Below are 19,144 nucleotides of genomic sequence, written 5' to 3'. Positions count from 1 at the left end.
ATTTGATCAAGTTCTTCGGTCAGGCTTCCCAGACTGCGCACTCGTATGGGCGCCCGTTGTGGTGAGAGCGTACTTGTTTCCGACTCTACCGTTGGAGAAGTGTCGGAGCTTGTTGAAACCGAAAAATGGCGCTGGAGCGGAACTGGCGGCGTCTCCGGAGAGTCCACGGATATCAAATCATCCTCAATAGTGTTGATGGAGCACTCGTAGTCCTGAGCGCCCTTGGGAAGCTCTGTTTTCTGTGAGGTAATTGGTAGTAGAATGAGTCAAAAGCTCCAAGAACAACGTTTGAAAGGGCGATGTACCTCGTCAAAGTCTAGGAGGTCCTTCATCTCCCATGTTCCATCATCGGCTTGCTTCTCGGACGAAATAATAGTTTTGGCATCGTCATCGTCACCCTCATCGCGGTATGGACCTCCATACTTGATGCTCTGTCCGAGAAGGCCACATGCCTTTAACGCCTCTGCTCGACGTCTTTCGCTTTCCGTTAGAGTAGTTCGAATGGTACTTGATTGTGGGTGAGACGACGATGCTTGAGAGCTCCCGATGAACTTCTTTAATCGTTTTAAAACAGAGGCTTTAGGTGTTCTCCCTGGATGATATGTGGCGGAACTTGAGGTAATACTGAACGATGCTGTTAGGAATCAAGTAAAGAGAATGGACTGAAACGAGATACATACTGGTTATGTTCAGCATTTCTTACTGGCTTCATTATTGCAGTAAGGGGACGGACAACGTACATGGAGGAATGGGCGTGGTGAAGTTTAAATACAAGCAGAAGCGAGAAGGGAGAACGAAGGCACCCTTTGGAGTGGTGATATTTATATCATAACGTAGAGGTGCGCCAAGGGTGACATAGCCATGCGAGCTTCGGTAGGGTCGCCGACTCGCCGCTAATCAAAAGTAAATCCGCCCATGGACAGTACCTTGCGAACTGCCGCTCATTACATCCGCGATCGAAACATATATCAGCAGATCTCGGAAGCCGTTATGATTGAGCAAACCCCACGCATAACGGCGCCGCTGCGCTTTGTAGTGTTTCGTTCTTCTCCTTTCGTCCCAGCCGCCAGCGTCTTATACTGACGTTTCTCGGGTTCCATGTGCTTTCTGATTGCTAATTGTTGATATTTTCGAGAAATGGTGGCCATATGCTGTTTGTTCGTTTCTCACCGATCGCTGAGCCGTTTGTTTCGTAGAATTAAATAGTTCATAAAAATGTGGTGGGTCCGAAGGTTCGTAGAACATGGAAAGTTCAGATCAGCATCAGCGATCCTCGTGTCCAAAAGGAGTAGGATCATGTTTAGCCACATGCTCGTATTATATTGATCCGCTAAACCGTCGGTCATCGGTCATCGGTCATGCACGCTCGTGTCTGTCTCGTATCGTCCTAGCGCGTTAAGAAAAGGTGGAATACTCAGTGGTTCATTATTTCAGTGACTATCACAGCTGTTTTGTTGACACGAATGGCATCGCTTCTGGAAAAAGAAGCCAATTCGACTTCTTTGCCTAATTACTTGGAAGATTCACATCAACGCTCATTAGTGCATGGCGGCCGACTTTGTATACGTATACACACGGTAGCAGTTACTTTGAAGCAAGTAAACCTGAGTCTTCCTGTCTTCCTCCGACTCGGTTTCAGGGACGACAAAACGTTCCACTTACACTGACTTTAAATCGGATTATCCCTTGCAAAAAGCATTGATCCTTTCAGAGGAGACAGGGATGCTTCTGTGCTCGTCATATTCAAACATGTTCCCCTGAATGTAGCGTAAGGACAGTTCGTCAGCAGTAGTAATTATTGACGTTGCGTTGGAAGTTGAGAGCTTTTATGAAGGATGGAATATACTTGATGATCCCAGTTTTCTTATCAAGTGCCATTTAATTCTATCAAGATAATCCCTATGTTTTATACCCTGATGTGATCTATTCCAGAAGTACAACCCTGTAGTACCTGACAACATGAGCCTAATATCTTGGCACATTATTTATGCAACAAAGACCAGTATATCTTATACTTCTGAACTAAGTAATTAGACTTATAAGAATCTTAAAAAAAGGTGCCTGAAAATTGCTTTTGTGTATTAGGGATCAGGTGTTTTACCAATCTTACAGCAAAGGTAAATTAACCACGGTGAAAACTACATTCAGGCACACATTGTGCAAGTGTTTTAATTTAGTTTTATATCACCTTTCTGTGTTTGACAACAGCATGATAACACCCGTCTTTGCGACTACAATCATTTATTCGGGATCATAGTTTAAGTCGTACTTATCATTCTTCCTCTGTACTAGAATTTTCTGACTTCTTATTTGTCTTGCAACGAGTTTCCAAAGCCTGACAAGTTTAAGCTTTATAAATCAAGACTTGAATAAACTCGACAGATTTATTTCTGACAAGACACAGTGCTCTAATAGTTATAGATTTTTTAATCTATTGTCATCTTACATGTTTCAACTCAATAAGAATTGATGCATTGATTTGCTCAAGTTCAGTCAGCCCGTTATTTATGAATTCAGTAGACGGCTCTAGCAATTTCCCAATATGGCCTTACACCCAAATAAGAAAGAGGCTATGGCTGGCAGTTTCCGGGATATTGACTAATCGAGGACGGCTTAGTAACTCACTCACTTTGCACTTGCGAAAAAAAATATCACGCGCAATTCAACGTTGTCGTGGCAAAGGTACTGAAATTCTGTTCTACAGGGCATTTTGTATAGGCGCAAGTACACTACTAATAACTACGAAGAAAGAAAAAATCGAACGACCAAAAAAAGGCATAAAAAGGACATGAAAGTAAAAAAAAGCTGTATTCTGTCTTGGATGATGGATGATATGGGAGTTATGGTTATTGTTGCAGAGATAGTGAAAAGAAAGAAAAAAAGTAAGGTTTACCACGGTAAGGAAGAAGAAATGCAATAAAGTAAAACAATGGGTTTTGAGATTTTAGACAGTCCAGGTGAAGGACAGTAACGCGTATCACCATTGGTGATTGTGGTGGAGGGGATGAACATGCACATCGACGGGGGTATGTCCATGCTGCAGAAGACGGCACCACCGCGCGAACCAAAAAAAAGTCGAGGGAAGGAAAGGAGAAGGTAAACTGTCCGTCATTATGGCTTTTTGAATTCGCACAACACGGTATATATAGTGTTGAACGCAGTGTAGATCTCCTCTCTGACCTTTTCGATGAGAGAAGCATATCAGTAACCGAGTTCTACAATAATCACGAATCTTTACTTACCTTCGCGCCAGTAAGCACGATCTTGCCAGAGACGAAGATCAGCAGCACGACCTTCGGTTTGATCATGCGGTAGATAAGACCAGGGAAAAGCTATTGTGGTTCAACACATTGTTCTTGCGAACAATGACAGCACCACGTACCTCAGGTTCATAACTACTGAACTGCCCGTGACTGTATGCAAGACCCTCCAACCGAATGGGGAACTTGACATCACAGCTACCAACAATGTTCTGAATTTTGAATTCAGAGAACTTGGCGTCGAACCCAAGCTTCTGCACGATACGAGCATACTTTCGAGACGCGAGTCTCGAGTCGTCCTCGGACTTTGCACCAGTGACGACCATCTTGCCCGATGCGAAAATGAGTGCAGTCGTCTTCGGTTCACGTATACGCATAATAACAGCTGCAAAACGCTAGTGGCAAGTGCAAGGGAAGCACAGGCACTTAGCGGGTGAGAGTGCATGGGATACTAACCTTAGGATTATACTCTGCATTACGAGCATGCAGAGCAATGGTCTTGAGGTCCAACCGACAGTCCAAGTTCACAGTAGCAACGATGTTTTGAAGAGTGGGGATGATGCCCTCGACAGCGGTGATGTGCTGCTGCTCAAGCGTGAGCGGAGCGGGCGTGGCTGGCACGCCATTCTGGGCAGGAGGGCTTGCAGCTGACGAAGGGCCAGCTGTGGTATTGCTTTGCACCGGCGGCCTGACCGTATACACAGGCTGAGCTGGCGGCTGCACAGAGGGTAAAGAGTAACCGCCTGGTAACGCAAATGTCGACGTGGTAGGAAGAGCGATGTTTGAGCCACTAGGCTGTGCAGGAGTTGACTGAACCTGCTGTGGTTGCTGCTGCTGGGTTTGCAGTTGCGCCTGTTGTGCTAGATGTTGCTGCACAAACTGGCTCTGATGCGGCGCCTGCGGGCGACCGAAAGCAATGGGGCGTGAAGGCAAAGACATGACGGACAGGGACGATTGGCGTTTGCAGAGTCTATGCGAGGAAAAAAATTAGAACGTGCACGTGGCTGTGCTCGGTCGGGGGGCGTGAAAAGAGGGCGCATTCAAGACGCGTCCGTCGCCCTTATATACCTTTTCATTTCAAACTCCGACGAATTAGATAATGATCGACATTGCGCTCGTATGACTCATCTTTGCTGCCTCAGGCCACTCCCCGACGACATTGTCCTTTCAGGTCCGGCCGGCCACGCCCACATCTTGAGGCTGGGTCCATTGTAGATATTAAAAATTGAGAAATAAGCCACTTTGAAGTTGCTTCTGTCTTGCCGGAGGGACGACCCGTATTCCAGGAAGTTTTTTAGGAGGCGTTCCGGGGACCGCTCAATTCTGATCCCATCAACGAAGGTTTTCTCCATTCAATTGAACTATCAATAGGAAGGTGATGCAGTCATCTTCAGGCTGGAAACCAACACTTTTGTTTGGGTCACTCCGCAGTCGCTGTCAATGGGCCACATGGGGCTGTATGAAATACAAAAATATTCGTACCTTTATCGTCATACAGATATGAAAACGCGTTATTCTAGCTCTATTATTATGTAGAGGTGGCCGCTTGAGCAATACATTTTCCAATGGTAGGGCTGATTTTTCTTGTGGCATCCATGAAAGACCTAAGCTCCTCGTCTGTGACTTTGGCTCGTCGCTAAATGGATAAAAGGTCAACTTTATTGAAATAGACGCTGGCAGAAGTTACGCACTTCCTGGAACGATTTGACAAACTCCTGTAATAGAGCAATGCATTTAGACTTCAGTTCCCCAGTTAAAAGGGCGCCTGTTTTGTAATCCTAGATTACTTTGCGTCAGGAAACGGTGTCTACATAACACAATGCTACTCACGTTATAAAGTCGCTTCAACTCCTCGTCATCGTCTAGGAAGAAAGTGAGATATTGATAGCTGACATCCACGTCCGGATTGCCTCCTAATCGCCTATGCTCTTCAACTGTTTCTTGTCCACCCGAGAAACCATGTCTATTTATTTTATTCTTGATCTCGTTCGGCTTGTCCGTCATAAATATACTTGAATTCGGATCCGATGCGCTCATCTTCGATTGCGGTCCTTGTAGCGCTGGGAAGAATTTTGAGTGTATAAGTGCAGGCTTCGGGTATTTGAGCTTCACTGCTACGTCGCGAGTAAGACGGAAGTACGGGTCTTGGTCAATCGCGCACGGGATTAGGCAAGGAATATTGGTGACCTCGCCAAAGATTTGAGGGAAGGAATTCGAGAACGAAGGTGCCGCCTGAATGGCAGCGAAGTGGATTTTGCCAATGTTATCGCTAGGTGCCACATAAATTTCCTTCAATTAAATACAGGAGTGAACGAAGGCTATACGCACGAGTCATTGAACCCAAATGTCGCTTTCGCCTGGTTAATAGTGATCTGTCGCGATATTTTCGATACGTTCTTGTAGAATGGTCCTCGAACGTAGTCAAAGTTACTGAAGATAAATGTCTTTTCGAGATTGAAGCCGACAGCAATAATGTCTTTTGCGTTATCTAAGCCATACTTGTAAGTTTGCTCCGGTTTGAGCTCATGCTTGAACAGGAATTTTTCGTCGTCTATTTTTGCATCAGAGCGCATCAAACAAGAATCATACGTAGCAGTTACCTGTCAGTTGAATCACTAGTGGTACATCGAACGCGTCTTGCAACCATCTTAAATCATCGATGAGTGTAGCACTGATGGATGATGGACGCATACACTCACTTCGTGAATACAAACGGGATCATATGTCCCAGATGCATGCTATCACTACTCGGCCCTCGCCCAGTATACAAGAAAAACGGCTTTCCCTGCTCATATCGATCAAGGATCTTGTCGAATTCACTGATGACTTGGTTCAATATCACCCAATGAATCATTCAATCATGATGTAGCTCACCGATGCGAGAAGAAAGCGCCGCGACGCAAGAGAGGGTGAGCACGTTTGCCTGTGAGTCGTTCAAATCGTTCCAAGAGCGCGTCGTCCACCCGTCGCGTGCCAAATTGCACGATGAGTTTTTCGTAATCAATTGCGGCCTGCTTGCCATCCGTCGATACCGAGCCTTGTACGTCCCACGGTGTTACGACTTGGTCGTGCGCACCCTGCGATGGCTTCGCTGCCTCGATAATGGGTCCATCTGAAGGAACTCCAGGAGCTGTAACTCTGGTAAGACTGGGAGATTAGAAGAATGTAGCAACAATGACGAGGACAACACACACGTCTGGGCATCCCCGTCAGCTAGTGACATAACCGCCACAGTCTTTGATAGCTGAGAGGATTTTGAGGGTTCGGTGACGGATGTCATCTTTCGTCAATACGATGTAGTCAATGGACGAGTCGACTTCTACAGAGAGGCGGACAGCAATGCGTCTAGCTGGCAGTAAGGTATAAATTACTGAATAACTCGCAGGCGTATGACTCATAGCCGGTAAAACAGTGAAATCCCGGCTGCTCGGCCATCATCTGTACAAATGAGGAAAGTCATCCGGAAAATATCAAAGCGAAAAGTTCAATATCCTACTCCTCAAAGTAACGCAAACGAGAAATAAGTTCAATATTATTCTACACGATTGTAATCATTGGTAAAGTCGGGTAAATATATTCCGGTATCGCATACGTGGAATGCATTTTCCATACTCCCATAAATGGTGCTGGAGACAAAGAATTCAATCTTGTACGTTTGTGTTATTATTCTATTTGTACTGGAAGCCAATTCGGAGGAAAAAGTGTACATGATTGTATTATCATACTTGTACAGACGTGCAAAATCAAGAAGTATAATGTCCCATATAAATTATTGGAGCTATTCAATATTTTAACGAGTCGGAAAATGGGTGTTGATGTTGGTATCCTAAACTTCTATTATGCATTGGGCGTTCGTGATGTATATGTCGTCAAATTGATCAGGTCACCCGAAGTGCAGCGCAGCAATTTTTCCAGTCTGATAAATAAGAAAGAGTCGTCCGTGAACTTCGTCGAGAGACAACGACAGTAATCCGTCGACGCCAGTGTTGTCCATTTGTACGGGCCCGCCATTTGGCAGGAGTGGCGTGCAGACCTGGACGATCTCCTGTTCTATTTGGTCGCTTTTGCACGATGGACAGAAAAACCTTGTGATTCGTAGACTTCTAGTTAGTCCACTGTTTTCCGATTCTTCTTCCTTCGTCCACGCTAAGGCGCCATAACGTACGCTAAACATCTTCGCTCGTGGTCCTAGATGGTACCTCGGGCCATCAGTAGCGAGAGAGAATGGAATTATTGATGAAGCGATATCTTTGTCAGATGGTGGCCTGATGAATTGGTTCCCTCGAAGAGGAGCCGGCATTTCTCGTTCCTCGGTAGTCAACTCGGCAAATGACTTTAGATGAGCCAAAAACGGCCTTGAGAACGGCGCCGCAGAAACACCTGAAAATCTGTGCCAAGCGGTCGGAAAACCAGTCTGCTGTACTGCAAGAGGCGCGAGTTTGTTCCGTGGTATATGAGTTTGATACGGAACGTTGTAGTTCCTGCTTGGGGGAAGCACTGGGATAGTACTTATGCCAAAGTCGTCTCCACTGTACTCGTCAAAGGAGCGCATGAAAGGTAATAACTGTGAAGCACGATAGAAGTAATATGTTGTTGAACGTCCCGTGTCGATTGTTAAGACAAGGGTCTCATTCTGGGAGTCCCACGTGCAGACGTACACCTGATGGAACGATATTTCCTTAGACCCTCGGGTCAAGGTCACCTAAAGCGGCGTAATAATCAAGATTCGAAAGGAGTGAAGTAGATTCAGAAACACTCACAAGGCGGGGGCAGCCTGTGTCTATAAACGCGGCTTCACGTTTGTCCCAATCCAGAACAACAAAGAGAAGAATACACTTCTCAATGTATACCTGGCAAACGCGTCTTTCTTGCGCGTTTAAAATGAACCCTCCTCCCAATCTTAATTGGTAACCAAATCTTCGACATATAGAAAACTCGCGAAACGAGGCGACCTCCTCAAAAGATACCGTAGATTCGATTTCTAATAGGTTGGAGGGAAGGTGCATAAAATCCACCTTTATGACTTTGATCCGATAGTCCCTACCCTCTCCGAGTATAGCACTTGTATGTGCGAGGAAATAGAATGCCTTATTGGAAAGATCGACTTCGTGTGAAAAGACAGAAGGCAGGAGTGAAACCCTTTCAATACAGTCCGAGAGCTCGGCAAGCTTGATCCCTTGGACAATATTCCAAATGGTCATGTCCGTTTGACCCAACACCATGGCTGCAATGTCGGACGTGATGGGTAAAATCATGGTACTGGCTCGACTCGACTGCGCAAACTGGCTGCTTCCCTTGCTAATAACGATCATTTTTGTTGCCCGGGCAGTTCTTGAAGTCCATCCTCTATAGATTCTATCGGCCTTGAGAACACTGTCTATGAGCTCTCTGGTACTCAGGTCATCTGGTGTCCTGAATCCTTTGGTTGGTAATGGTATGCCCTGGAGGATCAGTCTTCGGCCTAGCCGTACCCAAGTCTGATGCGAGATGGCAAACTGCCTCAGGAGTCTACTGCACTATGTTACGAATTACAGCGTTCAGGACAAGTTCCGGCATGATACTCTGATACTCACTTGACTGAGAGCTACAACATCAGAAATGTCCAAATATGTCACTAAGACGATGAAAATATCGTAGTTCAAAGCTTCTAAGTCAGAAGAGTCCATGAGAAGGAGGTCGGGAAGGAGATAGATGAGAGAAAGAAAGAGAGAAGCACAGTATCATACGAGACTGCGCCGTTTGAGGCTGAATCAGGCAGAAGGAGAACCTCATGAACGTGCGAACATCATCCGATCGCGTCGCGTTTCTTTCTTACATTAACCGCCACATTATGGATGAACCAACCACCACGTCCTCCGCAGCGCTTACAGGCTCTCTCACTGCTTGACTAGCTTTGTATTGTATTGAATATGAGCATTGCTGTGCAGAATCTTACATCCGGAGTCATTTCCGTGAGCTCCATCGGAATCCAAGACTCTAAGCCTACTCTGGTGCCTGCTTCTTCCGTCGCGACCGTCACTCCCGTTACTCCTAAACTGCGTTGTCGTGGCGGTCTCCTACTGCGCAGCGAGGCGGAGCAATCAAATCGAGTATGCGAACTCACGGCCTTTGCATTAGCTAGCCGGGCGCAGAAGGGTTGGTCATTGCTCTACGACGAAGGAGATGTGAACTCTGGTTGGAGGGTATACTTGCGTCGGGTGGGTGGCAACGCAGCATTGTGGCAGCAGCTTACAGTAACAGGATGAATATTCTTCAGAGTACGGATGGAAAGTCAGTGAAGCGAGACATCTTCATTTTACCCAGGAGAGATCTGTCCTGCTTCCTGAAAGATGTGGCAGACAACCATCGTTTGTCGGATCTTTGCCTCCCGTGTGAGCGATTCATCTCTTTTAACGCTACGCTTAGTTGACGCCAAGAACGTTAGCAACACATGAAACGTGAGCGTTCATTCTGCATTAAGTAAATGGTTGGGCTTATCTAGCACTGGATATGCAAGTCTGTCCCAGTACGGTTGGCCTATTTCTCAGTGCCAGTCACAGAGCACACCGTTCTCTATGCAGTTGCAGAGCGGGATACGTGTCGTTGACGTACGTCTGGCAGTAGTCGATGGTCGCTTGATTGCACACCACGGTATTATGTCGGAAAGAACGCCATTTCAGGACGTCCTATCTGGCCTGCATGACTTCCTTACCGACCAACGAACGTCGAGCGAGACGGTCGTTATGTCAATCAAGCAAGAAGACTTCAACACTACACCTCCCGCTGAGTTCTCAACGCTTGTCCATGACGAAATCTTTAATGGAGCTGGCGGCCGGGATATGTGGTTCCTTGAGAATCGAATTCCTCAATTAGGAGAAGTGAGAGGAAAGGTAGTCATGTTAAGTCGATTTGGTGGCGATGGCTCAGGTTGGGAGAATGGGCTGGAAGGAATGGGAATTCATCCGACAACTTGGCCAGACAGCCAGAAAGAAGGATTCCAATGGATGTGCAAGGACACCCTTGTACGGACTAGTGATTGGTAGGATTCCTCTGTGGCGCCGAGTTACCAACCGGCTAACAGTTTATACACAGGTACGATATACCCTCTTTCTTTTCCATACCGGAAAAGGTGTCACTGGCGACGGCAGTCCTCCTTCCGCCTGCAGCCGGCGGTTATACTCAGCCAACCCTAAACATCTCCTTTTTCTCTGCGAGTTCCTTCCCACTTGCCTTCCCACCTGTCATTGCGAAGGGGTTCGGCTATCCCGCTTGGAAGCTTGGAGTTGAGGGCGTCAATGCAAGGCTAGGTAGCTGGTTATTGGACCAGTTGGCACAAACATCCGGCGTGTTGCCCCGTGGCTGGGTATTTATGGATTTCTTCACAACGCCGGGCGGAATAACGGGACTGCTCGTGGAATGCAATTTCAAGGGGATGGGAGCCATGAGTAAGGAGACTTGATGATGTGAGTTTCCGCGGTCTTTGAATACTCCCGATACCCTTTTCGTCTGAACGATCTCGTACTGTATTGTCGCGACTGTGAGAGTATGCATCAATTGGTGGCCAATCATACGATTATTTTGCATGGGAGTGACCTGCACTTCGTCTGACTTTCGCGCGATGGTTCGCGGTGAGTTTAGCTATTGATAGAGTTCGCCGACAACGACGGCCTTGAGTCGGCGAGTTGCCCGAAGCAGTAGACGCGCTCCTGAGAACCATAGGGCGTGAGTGCGCCTCGCGTAGTGATAATATAAATAGGTGGCGACAGTCAGAGCTATTACCTGACGCCCGCTGGTCGTGCTTCTATAAGATCTCCACGATGCTTTCTCTCATGCAACGTACTCGATGAATCCCGCCCACCAACACAACCCGCCCGACTCTGACGAGCGGGCTAGCGCCGCATCCCGCGCAGGATCGACCCTGAGAAGGTCCGCGGAGAGCCATCATCAACATCACGATGCGATTGAGACAGTAGCAGTCAGTGCGGAGAAGAAGGAGCCAAAGGTGGAAGCACAGACCCATGAAGCGGAAAAGGCTGGAGATGGATGCTTAAATAGTACGGAGGCACATGGTGTGGAAGAACAGATTGAATACCCTTCGGGCGTTAGGCTGGCGCTTCTTACGCTCGGATTATGTCTGGTAATATTTGTGGTGAGCGAGTTATATTTTACGTTGTATTCTTTGTGTGTAATAACCTCCAAACGAACGAAGGTTTCGTTGGACAATACCATCATTGGTACCTTCCTTTCTTTGTTCCCGCTTACAGCATGCTCATACCTCAAACGCAGCAACTGCAATCCCAACAATCACTACTAAATTCAATTCACTCGACGATGTTGGGTGGTATGGGTCAAGCTATCTCTTAACGACGACAAGTCTACAACCTGTGAGTGTTGAAGAAACCTCTAAGCACCAGACTGGACTTTGATGCTATGCAGACATTCGGAAAAATTTATACCTATTTTAACGTAAAATGGACATACCTCTCGGCGCTCGTTCTTTTTGAAGGTCCGCACTTGTGATCATCAGGCATCAAATATGACCATTTGCTTACTCCAGTCTACAGTTGGATCCGTCATATGCGCTACTTCGAGGAACTCGACTACGTTAATCGTAGGCCGCGCGATAGCTGGTGCTGGTGCCTCTGCGCTATTTTCTGGCGGGAATACGATAATAGGCTTTTCGGTGCCTCTACGGAAGATGCCAATTTACATCGCGATGCTGTCAGGCATGTTCGGCATAGCGTCTGTCGTGGGACCTATTTTGGGAGGCGTACTGACAGACAGGGCCTCGTGGAGATGGTGCTTCTGGGTAGGGCGTCTTTGGCGATCTCTTAGCGGCTCAAGTCTAAACTGGTTATCAGATTAACTTACCGTTCGGCGGGGCTGCTTTTCTCGCGGTCCTTCTATTTTTCAAACCACCGAAACGAGATGTCGGCAACCTTACTCTGAGGCAAAAACTGGAGAAAATCGACATCCTCGGAGCTTTATTCCTCATATGCGGGATTATATGTCTTCTACTGGCACTCCAAGACGGTGGGACCGAGTATCCTTGGTCGGAGGCGAAAGTATGGGGTCTTCTCCTCGGTTTCGGGCTCCAATTCGTCGTCTTCCTTGGCATTCAGGTATATCGGGGAGATGACGCTACCATTCCGCCTCGAGTGTTCATCCGACAGCGGTCGATATTCTGCGGTTCCGTTTTTACCTTCTTCCTCAGCATGGCCTTGTACACACATATATACTTCCTCCCATTCTACTTCCAAGCTGTTCTTGGCACCTCCGCTGAAGGCTCCGGAATCCGCTCCATCCCGTATCTCGTCAGCATCACCACATCCTCACTTATCGTTGGCGCTCTCATAACCAAAATCGGGTACTATGTACCGTTTTTGTGGATCGGCTCCGCGGTATTTACCGTTGGTGCGGGGTTATTGTTCACGCTAAGAGTGTCGACGATCACTGCGAAGTGGATCGGGTATCAGATACTTGCGGGTTTTGGAGCAGGAGCGGGTTTCCAGGTGCCTTATCTTGCTGTCCAGGCTGTTCTCAGCTCGCAGGACATGCCAACTGGAAGTAAGCGAAACCAACTCTTCTTACCAATAATTCGCTGACTGATGAGTTTTACTAGACGCAATCATAATGTTCTCAAACGCGTTGGGTGGAGCCATTGCTATCTCCGTGGCGCAGAATATATTCACAAACACGCTTTTAAGCTCGATACCTAAGCACACCACAGGGATTGATCCTGATCTTGTTGTCGATACTGGGGCAACACATTTACGAGACGTCATACCCACAGATCAACTACAGGGTGTGCTTGTGGCGTACACGTATGCTCTCGACAGGGCGTTTATTTTACCTATTGCCGTTGCAGGATCGGCCTTCTTCACCTCTTTATTTGTAAGTGAACATTTTATTTCGTGATTCACAGTCATTGATTGATTGACCCGTGTTTAGGTGGAATGGAATACTGTGAAAAAGAAACGACTCGTGAACAGTACTGCTGCATAACACTTTTCTTCTATAGACTCATATGCTATGTCTGTAACGACCACACTTTCATGATTGCAATACTTCGAAATTATGTATCCCTAAGGAGCGCATACCATCAATAAAAATTGTTATACAACATTGCTATATAAACATTCTCTATACATTCAGTGGGCCACACAGAATTTAAGCATCGGACTCCTTGCTCAGTCGAGTTTCGTATTGAGCTGGTGTAAGCGTTGTCTACAGCGATGGTAATTAGAAATGATGAAAGCATGGGATGATTTGTAAGGCACACCTGTGAGAAGGCGTGCATCTCTGCAATCTCGTTCTTCAAGAGCTCGTTTACTAAAGGGCAGTTCAGCCGTGAGTATCTCGCAGACTATCCTCAACTGGACTTACTGAGTCGATGGCGGGCCAATGTAGTCTTTTTCTCGAATGCCTACATCAACGGTCACAACATCAAATTTCAGAGAGATCCGTTTATCTGATAAGACAACAGCCTCTGCTGACCTCGCTCACGACAAGGATCTCGTAGTTCTCTCCGCAGCCGTTCGACTGGTCGATGATCTCGAGGTGCATTATAGGTATTGCGTTTCTCAGGTTTGTTTCTAGGGTCTCGAGGGAGACGGCCATGGTGTATGATGGATTTAAAGGTGAGGATGTTGCTGTGTACCTGAAAGGTCGCCTGCAGCGTTTGACAAATTGAACAATCAGCTCTGTTTATGGAAATGATTTGTTACATAATGAAACATATTCTCACACATTCAATGTCGATAACGTGACCGCGACGCCGCGTCTCAGGCGACCTTTTATTGAATCGTTCTTCATCGTAGGAGAGAGCGACATCTGTACACGCTAAGCAGCCAGTCTAAACTTATTTCAACATGCCAGGGAAAACAAAAGAAGGCTCGGACAAGGTTCCCGTACTCAAAGGGCTTGAAGGTACGCCGTCCAGCCGGTGGCTTATTCACTCCATCCGACCAGTAACGTGTATGCGTTCAGCCGAAGAGGCCGTCCTCAAATATTTGAAGAAGGTTCGTTTTCATCATCTTATATGCGTGTGGAATGCAAACAAAAGATACATAGATGAATAGACCTTTTGGTGCCGTGGATGTCTGCGCGAACTTGAAGGGTGCTGTGCCGAAGACGGCGACGCAGAAGATTCTTGTAGGTCTCGCAGAGAAAGGAGACATCACACAGAAACCGTACGGTATGTCTATCTCCTTCATCTGCGAATCGCCACGCTCAGGGGACTCCAAACATGAAAATGCAGGAAAAACGACATTTTTTGTTGCAAAGCAGTCTGACCTGGAAGACGTACCTACTGGCAAGCTTGCTGCAATTGAAGCGGAACTCAAGTCTATCGAAGAAGAAAACAAGTCACTCACAGAGGATGTCAAGAAGACCAATTCCGGTTCGCACCTATGCTCAAGAGCCGATGTCGTTTTCTCATGATTGATATAGAACTCACCAAGCTGAGAAGCACGCCAACGGATGAAGAACTCGACCTGCAGCTGAAAGAAGCGAAGGCCGCAGTAAGCTTTCCGAGACCGGTCAATTATTCTGTGCACTAACTGCGAATATCCACGGCCAGGTAAAGAAGACTCTGGACTATCTGACGCCGCTACGAGCTGGCACGTCCTCCCTCCTCACGACAGAGGAGATTGCTGAGCTTGAGGCTGATTGGACCAAGTGGAGGGCAGAGTGGGTTAAGCGGCGCAAGGTTTTCTACAAGTACGTGAAGCTGGACCAGAACAAGAGTTAAAAGCTACCATGCATTGAAGAGTCGTACTGACTATCGGCCGATATCATCTGACCTAATAGTCTCTGGCATCTAGTGTCTGATTCTCTGCCGCCTCAACAGGCGAACGAACTGGCTGAGGACTTAGGAATCGAATTCGATACTCCCGAACATGCTGAAATTGAGCGTGGTCCACTCTGTGCTATCGCCACTTCATCAAGGAGACGCTGAGCTTTGCGTTCCTAAGCTTTCTGTTAGACTTCGTCACTAAAATGCTTATATGCGCTGTGCTGTTACTGCATTCGACAATGCAACCTTTTTGCGTCTGCATCTCTCCATGAACTATGCCATACTTTACTATATTACCTGCTAAAGCAATAAACCGTGTTCTGCCGTGATATATACGTCGCATATAAACGACTGCAAAGACGTCGTTTCCACCCACGCTCCTCAAGGCCTACTTTGAACGTATTCTCTCTGCCTCAATTCCGAGTTGCAAATCGGGTGTCAGTCCCAAGTTATATAGCTTGTTTGAGTTCTCGAACAAGGCACGTTTGACGATGCCAACCGCCTGCTGCTCCGAAAGCTCGCCGTTTTGAATACTCTCAGCAAGTACCTGCATTATTTTTAGCAATGTCATTAATACTATGGGTTATCGGTAGGGAGTAGAACACGAATTACTTCATAAAGTACCTCTCTTGACTGAATTGTCCCAAGGTAATAAGTCTCGGGCCAGAAATGTCCATCGGCTAGAATTATGTCTGAGATCATGTCCAATGGAAAATTCGGAATATTTAGTGGAGCATACTGGACCAAAGTATTTTATTTGTTGGGCAGAGCTCCAATATCTGACGCAAGACACTCTTTTGGCCGGTCTTGCTTACTGCTGGGAAGATCTCGCCGAAGTCGAGGTAGACATTCTTATACACAGAAGTGAGATACCCAGCTTCTCGAGTGAATGGGTAAGAAGAGTGCAGAAGGACGATTGGCGTTGAGGGATATGCTTCTATAAGCGGTTGCAGATGGGCTGGCGAGGATCGTACAAGAGAAATATCTTGATCTCCAAGGCCAGTGTGGAATTGCACTGTAAGTAAAGTAAGTCTCGGAGTCACGATAAGCAATGTATTTACTCACCGGGCTTGCCGCACTTTGCGGCGACCTCCATCGTCAAACGGACGATATAATCATTGAAGTGCTTATCCGCAAGCCTGAGTTGCCGCGTTTCCGCGAAACGTTTCATAACTCCCGTTAGTGACGCCTCGACATCCTCCAACGACGAGATTTTTGGGGAGATGTCTAGCCCTGTCCGATAACATGCGACAGACTTGAAGCCGACGACTAAAGCATCATTGGCAGCGGTTTCAAGGGCCTTGTCAAAGGTTGTCGAGAACGCCGATAAGCACAAAGATGCTGCGTTAAGCGAGACAGGTAGAAAGTGTGGAATGTGCAATTTCAGTATATCCTATCCCAGCTCAGTCCAAATAACTGTGTCAGTCTATGTGCATGAATAGGCATACCTGAGCTAGCGTTTCGACACGCACTATCCGCTTGGATGGTGAGGAGGAGTATTGATCGTGCCAATCTACACGTTCACAGGTGCCATTGGCGTCAAGGCCATCGTCTAGTAAGAAGCACTGAATTCCTGTGGACTGTAGGCACGCTTTGCACAGTTCTTCATAACTCATGGAATCTCGCCTCCTTTTCACTGCATCCCAATCTCTATCACATGTCAACAGTTCTGCAAGCTGGCGGGTCGCCCGATAACAGACCAGAGTATGGACAGCATCCTCAGTCAGAGCTGTACCCCGAGCTTCAGATATGATTCCTTCAAAATCAAAGTTATCTTTGTAGGCTTCAGAAAGAAGAGGATGGCAATGATTGTCTATTGCGGGATAAGAAAGGGCTGCGTGAGCGAGCTCCTTGTATGCGTTCTTGGCTATATGCATGTTGATGTAATGCACCGCTATTGGCCCCCAAAGCAGGTGGCGATCAGTGCATAACGTGACAGAATTACGTAACCCGAAAGTTTTGTTTTCGGGAGCGTCGTGTGCACAGGTGAGTCGCCACTGATCACTACACTCGTCTTGATTTCTTCCATCGCCTGTTGTTCGTCCGGGGGGATTTCCCTCTTGACTTCTGTATCTAAAGAACTTTCTTCGATAAACCACCTAAACCACTTTTAAAGCATATACCGACGCAAAATCTGCCACGATGTCGATGCCCGACGCCGCAGAGCAGAACATTCAGATGTGGAAGATGAAAAAGCTCATCAAGAGCTTGGACTCAGCGAGGGGGTGCGCTCTGTCGCGATTTGGTGCGATTTTATTCAGTACTGACTTCTCTGCAGCGCTGGCACGTCCATGATCAGTTTGATCCTGCCTCCAAAGGTGTGTTCACTCCGGTAATTCTTCCTCTCATTCAGGGGCTTATTCGCTTTAAGGATCAAATCTCTCGTGCCTCTGGTATGTTGACGCAAGAATACGGCACGGCGTCGAACATCAAGTCTCGCGTGAACAGGCAATCTGTGTTGGCAGCCATCACCAGTACACAGCAGCGACTGAAGCTTTACAGTAGAGTCCCTCCGAATGGGCTGGTCTTATTTGTGGGCACGATCTTGACTGATGAAGGAAAGGAGAAGAAGGTGTCCTTCGATTTCGAACCGCATAAACCGATCAATACGTAAGTTGCGGCTTGCGTGTTCAAATCGCGCAATATGCTCAGGACGTCTACAGATCACTTTACCTGTGTGACAATAAATTCCACACCGAGGCACTATCAGAGCTGCTTGAATCTGACCAGCGATTTGGTTTCATCGTGATGGACGGTAATGGCTCCTTGTTTGGTACACTTGCTGGCAATACTCGTGAGGTAATTCATAAATTCACCGTCGACCTTCCGAAAAAGCATGGCCGAGGTGGTCAGTCGGCACTGCGTTTCTCACGTCTTCGAGATGAAAAACGTCACAACTACGTCCGTAAGGTCGCTGAGCTGGCTGTTCAGCATTTCATTACGAACGACAAGGTTAATGTTGCTGGACTCGTACTTGCTGGAAGTGCCGACTTCAAGACCGAATTGAGTCAGAGTGATATGCTGGATCAGCGATTAGCCGCGAAGATCATCAAGGTCGTTGATGTCAGCTATGGCGGTGAAAATGGTTTCAATCAGGTTAGGTTACGATAAATTACTCTCCGGAATGATGCACCTAACGAAAATATAGGCAATAGAACTAGCGGCGGAGTCACTTGCCAACGTCAAGTTTGTGCAAGAAAAGAGGCTGATACAGAGATATTTCGACGAGATCAGCCAAGATACCGGAAAATACTGCTTTGGTGTCGATGACACGTTGAAGGGTCTTGAACTCGGCGCGATCGAGACCTTAATCGTCTGGGAGAACTTGGACATCATGCGCTATGTTCTTCGCAATGCTGCCGGAGGTATATACTATATCTGTGCCTGGAAATTTTAAAACTTGCTTATATTTTTTATAGAGGAGATAGTTGTCCACGCCAGTAAAGAGCAGGAGAAAGACCGAGAGAAGTTCGTAGACAAATCGAACGGTTTAGAGATGGAACAGGCACAGGAACCTGAGCCGCTTCTTGAATGGTTCGCTGACAAGTACAAGGAGTTCGGGGCAAATCTTGAATTTGTTACCGATAAGTCTCAAGAAGGCGCACAATTCGTCAAAGGTTTCGGTGGTATCGGCGGAATTCTCCGGTACAAGGTCGACTTCACGAACCTTGCAACATTTGATGAAGACGAAGATGAATTCTTCTCTGATGACGATGACATCTGACGGTTTTGTGGGCTCGCTTTTGTCGAGCCCTGGAGATACAACGAAGGCACTCCAGGGCATATGGGAGGTGGGAAAATTGATGTTGGTGTAAGTGAGGATACGACGAGGGTCGTTTTTCATGCGGATATCTCCGCAAATAGAGGTATGGTACTCGCGAAGATGCTTGATCTTACCTAGGCTCACCAGACGTCAATTGCAGCCGTGAAGTACCTTTCTATTTCTGCGATGGGAGCAGCACGCTGCAAATGCCCGAACAAAGATTTCTGAGAATTTCTTATCGTGCCTGATTTTGAATCTTTTGAAGGTGAGTATGGTGTTCGCACCGTGTCTGAGCCGTCACGTAGAGCACTGATTTCTCTCCGATAGTAAAGATTATCAAAATAC

At 47.0% G+C, this 19,144-nt stretch overlaps 11 protein-coding genes across 11 annotated transcripts; 5 read left to right on the top strand and 6 right to left on the bottom strand.

The window, feature by feature from the left end:
• Positions 1-41: 41 nt before the first annotated feature.
• FOMMEDRAFT_153470 (uncharacterized protein) lies at positions 42-1,100 on the bottom strand (the record flags this gene model as incomplete). Its single annotated transcript, XM_007264192.1, has 4 exons — positions 42-239; positions 306-634; positions 741-893; positions 1,010-1,100. Coding segments are annotated over 4 exons (771 nt in total), but the record flags the coding sequence as incomplete, so codon positions are not given.
• A 2,011-nt stretch (positions 1,101-3,111) lies between these two features.
• FOMMEDRAFT_33455 (TATA-box binding protein) lies at positions 3,112-3,854 on the bottom strand (the record flags this gene model as incomplete). The annotated part of the gene is made up of 4 exons (XM_007264191.2): positions 3,112-3,180; positions 3,243-3,332; positions 3,383-3,655; positions 3,717-3,854. Coding segments are annotated over 4 exons (570 nt in total), but the record flags the coding sequence as incomplete, so codon positions are not given.
• A 934-nt stretch (positions 3,855-4,788) lies between these two features.
• Positions 4,789-6,540, bottom strand: FOMMEDRAFT_153468 (tryptophanyl-tRNA synthetase; the record flags this gene model as incomplete). The annotated part of the gene is made up of 8 exons (XM_007264190.1): positions 4,789-4,896; positions 4,952-5,038; positions 5,091-5,529; positions 5,589-5,811; positions 5,861-5,907; positions 5,960-6,079; positions 6,135-6,398; positions 6,455-6,540. 8 exons carry the CDS (start codon positions 6,538-6,540, stop codon positions 4,789-4,791), a joined length of 1,374 nt encoding a protein of 457 aa, XP_007264252.1.
• A 531-nt stretch (positions 6,541-7,071) lies between these two features.
• Positions 7,072-8,933, bottom strand: FOMMEDRAFT_139370 (uncharacterized protein). Its single transcript, XM_007264189.1, has 3 exons — positions 8,834-8,933; positions 8,021-8,776; positions 7,072-7,962 (listed from the first exon to the last, which is right to left on the bottom strand). The coding sequence occupies exons 1-3, from the start codon at positions 8,924-8,926 to the stop codon at positions 7,144-7,146; spliced, it is 1,668 nt and encodes a 555-aa protein (XP_007264251.1). The 5' UTR covers positions 8,927-8,933; the 3' UTR covers positions 7,072-7,143.
• A 236-nt stretch (positions 8,934-9,169) lies between these two features.
• Positions 9,170-10,698, top strand: FOMMEDRAFT_132498 (PLC-like phosphodiesterase; the record flags this gene model as incomplete). The annotated part of the gene is made up of 4 exons (XM_007264188.1): positions 9,170-9,457; positions 9,517-9,629; positions 9,757-10,278; positions 10,332-10,698. 4 exons carry the CDS (start codon positions 9,170-9,172, stop codon positions 10,696-10,698), a joined length of 1,290 nt encoding a protein of 429 aa, XP_007264250.1.
• Positions 10,699-11,082: 384 nt separating this feature from the next.
• On the top strand, positions 11,083-13,244 carry FOMMEDRAFT_104575 (MFS general substrate transporter; the record flags this gene model as incomplete). The annotated part of the gene is made up of 8 exons (XM_007264187.1): positions 11,083-11,388; positions 11,449-11,473; positions 11,526-11,623; positions 11,676-11,745; positions 11,804-12,048; positions 12,101-12,806; positions 12,862-13,133; positions 13,191-13,244. 8 exons carry the CDS (start codon positions 11,083-11,085, stop codon positions 13,242-13,244), a joined length of 1,776 nt encoding a protein of 591 aa, XP_007264249.1.
• A 97-nt stretch (positions 13,245-13,341) lies between these two features.
• FOMMEDRAFT_78693 (bola-like protein) lies at positions 13,342-13,859 on the bottom strand (the record flags this gene model as incomplete). The annotated part of the gene is made up of 3 exons (XM_007264186.1): positions 13,342-13,571; positions 13,626-13,665; positions 13,737-13,859. The coding sequence occupies 3 exons, from the start codon at positions 13,857-13,859 to the stop codon at positions 13,342-13,344; spliced, it is 393 nt and encodes a 130-aa protein (XP_007264248.1).
• A 251-nt stretch (positions 13,860-14,110) lies between these two features.
• Positions 14,111-15,198, top strand: FOMMEDRAFT_132496 (TBPIP-domain-containing protein; the record flags this gene model as incomplete). The annotated part of the gene is made up of 7 exons (XM_007264185.1): positions 14,111-14,168; positions 14,229-14,260; positions 14,313-14,436; positions 14,500-14,640; positions 14,691-14,761; positions 14,821-14,960; positions 15,051-15,198. The coding sequence occupies 7 exons, from the start codon at positions 14,111-14,113 to the stop codon at positions 15,196-15,198; spliced, it is 714 nt and encodes a 237-aa protein (XP_007264247.1).
• Positions 15,199-15,424: 226 nt separating this feature from the next.
• On the bottom strand, positions 15,425-16,913 carry FOMMEDRAFT_78898 (uncharacterized protein; the record flags this gene model as incomplete). Its single annotated transcript, XM_007264184.1, has 5 exons — positions 15,425-15,583; positions 15,649-15,716; positions 15,776-16,051; positions 16,102-16,429; positions 16,485-16,913. The coding sequence occupies 5 exons, from the start codon at positions 16,911-16,913 to the stop codon at positions 15,425-15,427; spliced, it is 1,260 nt and encodes a 419-aa protein (XP_007264246.1).
• A 271-nt stretch (positions 16,914-17,184) lies between these two features.
• On the top strand, positions 17,185-18,760 carry FOMMEDRAFT_79064 (peptide chain release factor eRF/aRF subunit 1; the record flags this gene model as incomplete). Its single annotated transcript, XM_007264183.1, has 6 exons — positions 17,185-17,261; positions 17,315-17,354; positions 17,408-17,646; positions 17,700-18,132; positions 18,185-18,401; positions 18,456-18,760. The coding sequence occupies 6 exons, from the start codon at positions 17,185-17,187 to the stop codon at positions 18,758-18,760; spliced, it is 1,311 nt and encodes a 436-aa protein (XP_007264245.1).
• A 60-nt stretch (positions 18,761-18,820) lies between these two features.
• FOMMEDRAFT_153461 (uncharacterized protein) lies at positions 18,821-19,027 on the top strand (the record flags this gene model as incomplete). The annotated part of the gene is made up of 2 exons (XM_007264182.1): positions 18,821-18,902; positions 18,960-19,027. 2 exons carry the CDS (start codon positions 18,821-18,823, stop codon positions 19,025-19,027), a joined length of 150 nt encoding a protein of 49 aa, XP_007264244.1.
• Between the last annotated feature and the right edge of the window lie 117 nt (positions 19,028-19,144).

The sequence above is a fragment of the Fomitiporia mediterranea genome, assembly GCF_000271605.1.
Source record: "Fomitiporia mediterranea MF3/22 unplaced genomic scaffold FOMMEscaffold_3, whole genome shotgun sequence".
Classification (NCBI taxonomy): domain Eukaryota; kingdom Fungi; phylum Basidiomycota; class Agaricomycetes; order Hymenochaetales; family Hymenochaetaceae; genus Fomitiporia; species Fomitiporia mediterranea.
The sequence above is the reverse complement of the archived record's forward strand: the minus strand, read 5'-3'. Positions and strand labels throughout refer to the sequence as shown.

Bases quoted from the DNA above. Each gene is read 5' to 3' on its own strand.
- FOMMEDRAFT_139370 (XM_007264189.1), bottom strand. From the start codon at position 8,926: ATGGACTCTTCTGACTTAGAAGCTTTGAACTACGATATTTTCATCGTC. The intron at 8,777-8,833 runs GTGAGTATCAGA...TTCGTAACATAG, and splicing joins ATGTTGTAGCTCTCAGTCAA to TGCAGTAGACTCCTGAGGCA. The intron at 7,963-8,020 runs GTGAGTGTTTCT...ACGCCGCTTTAG, and splicing joins ACACAGGCTGCCCCCGCCTT to GTGACCTTGACCCGAGGGTC.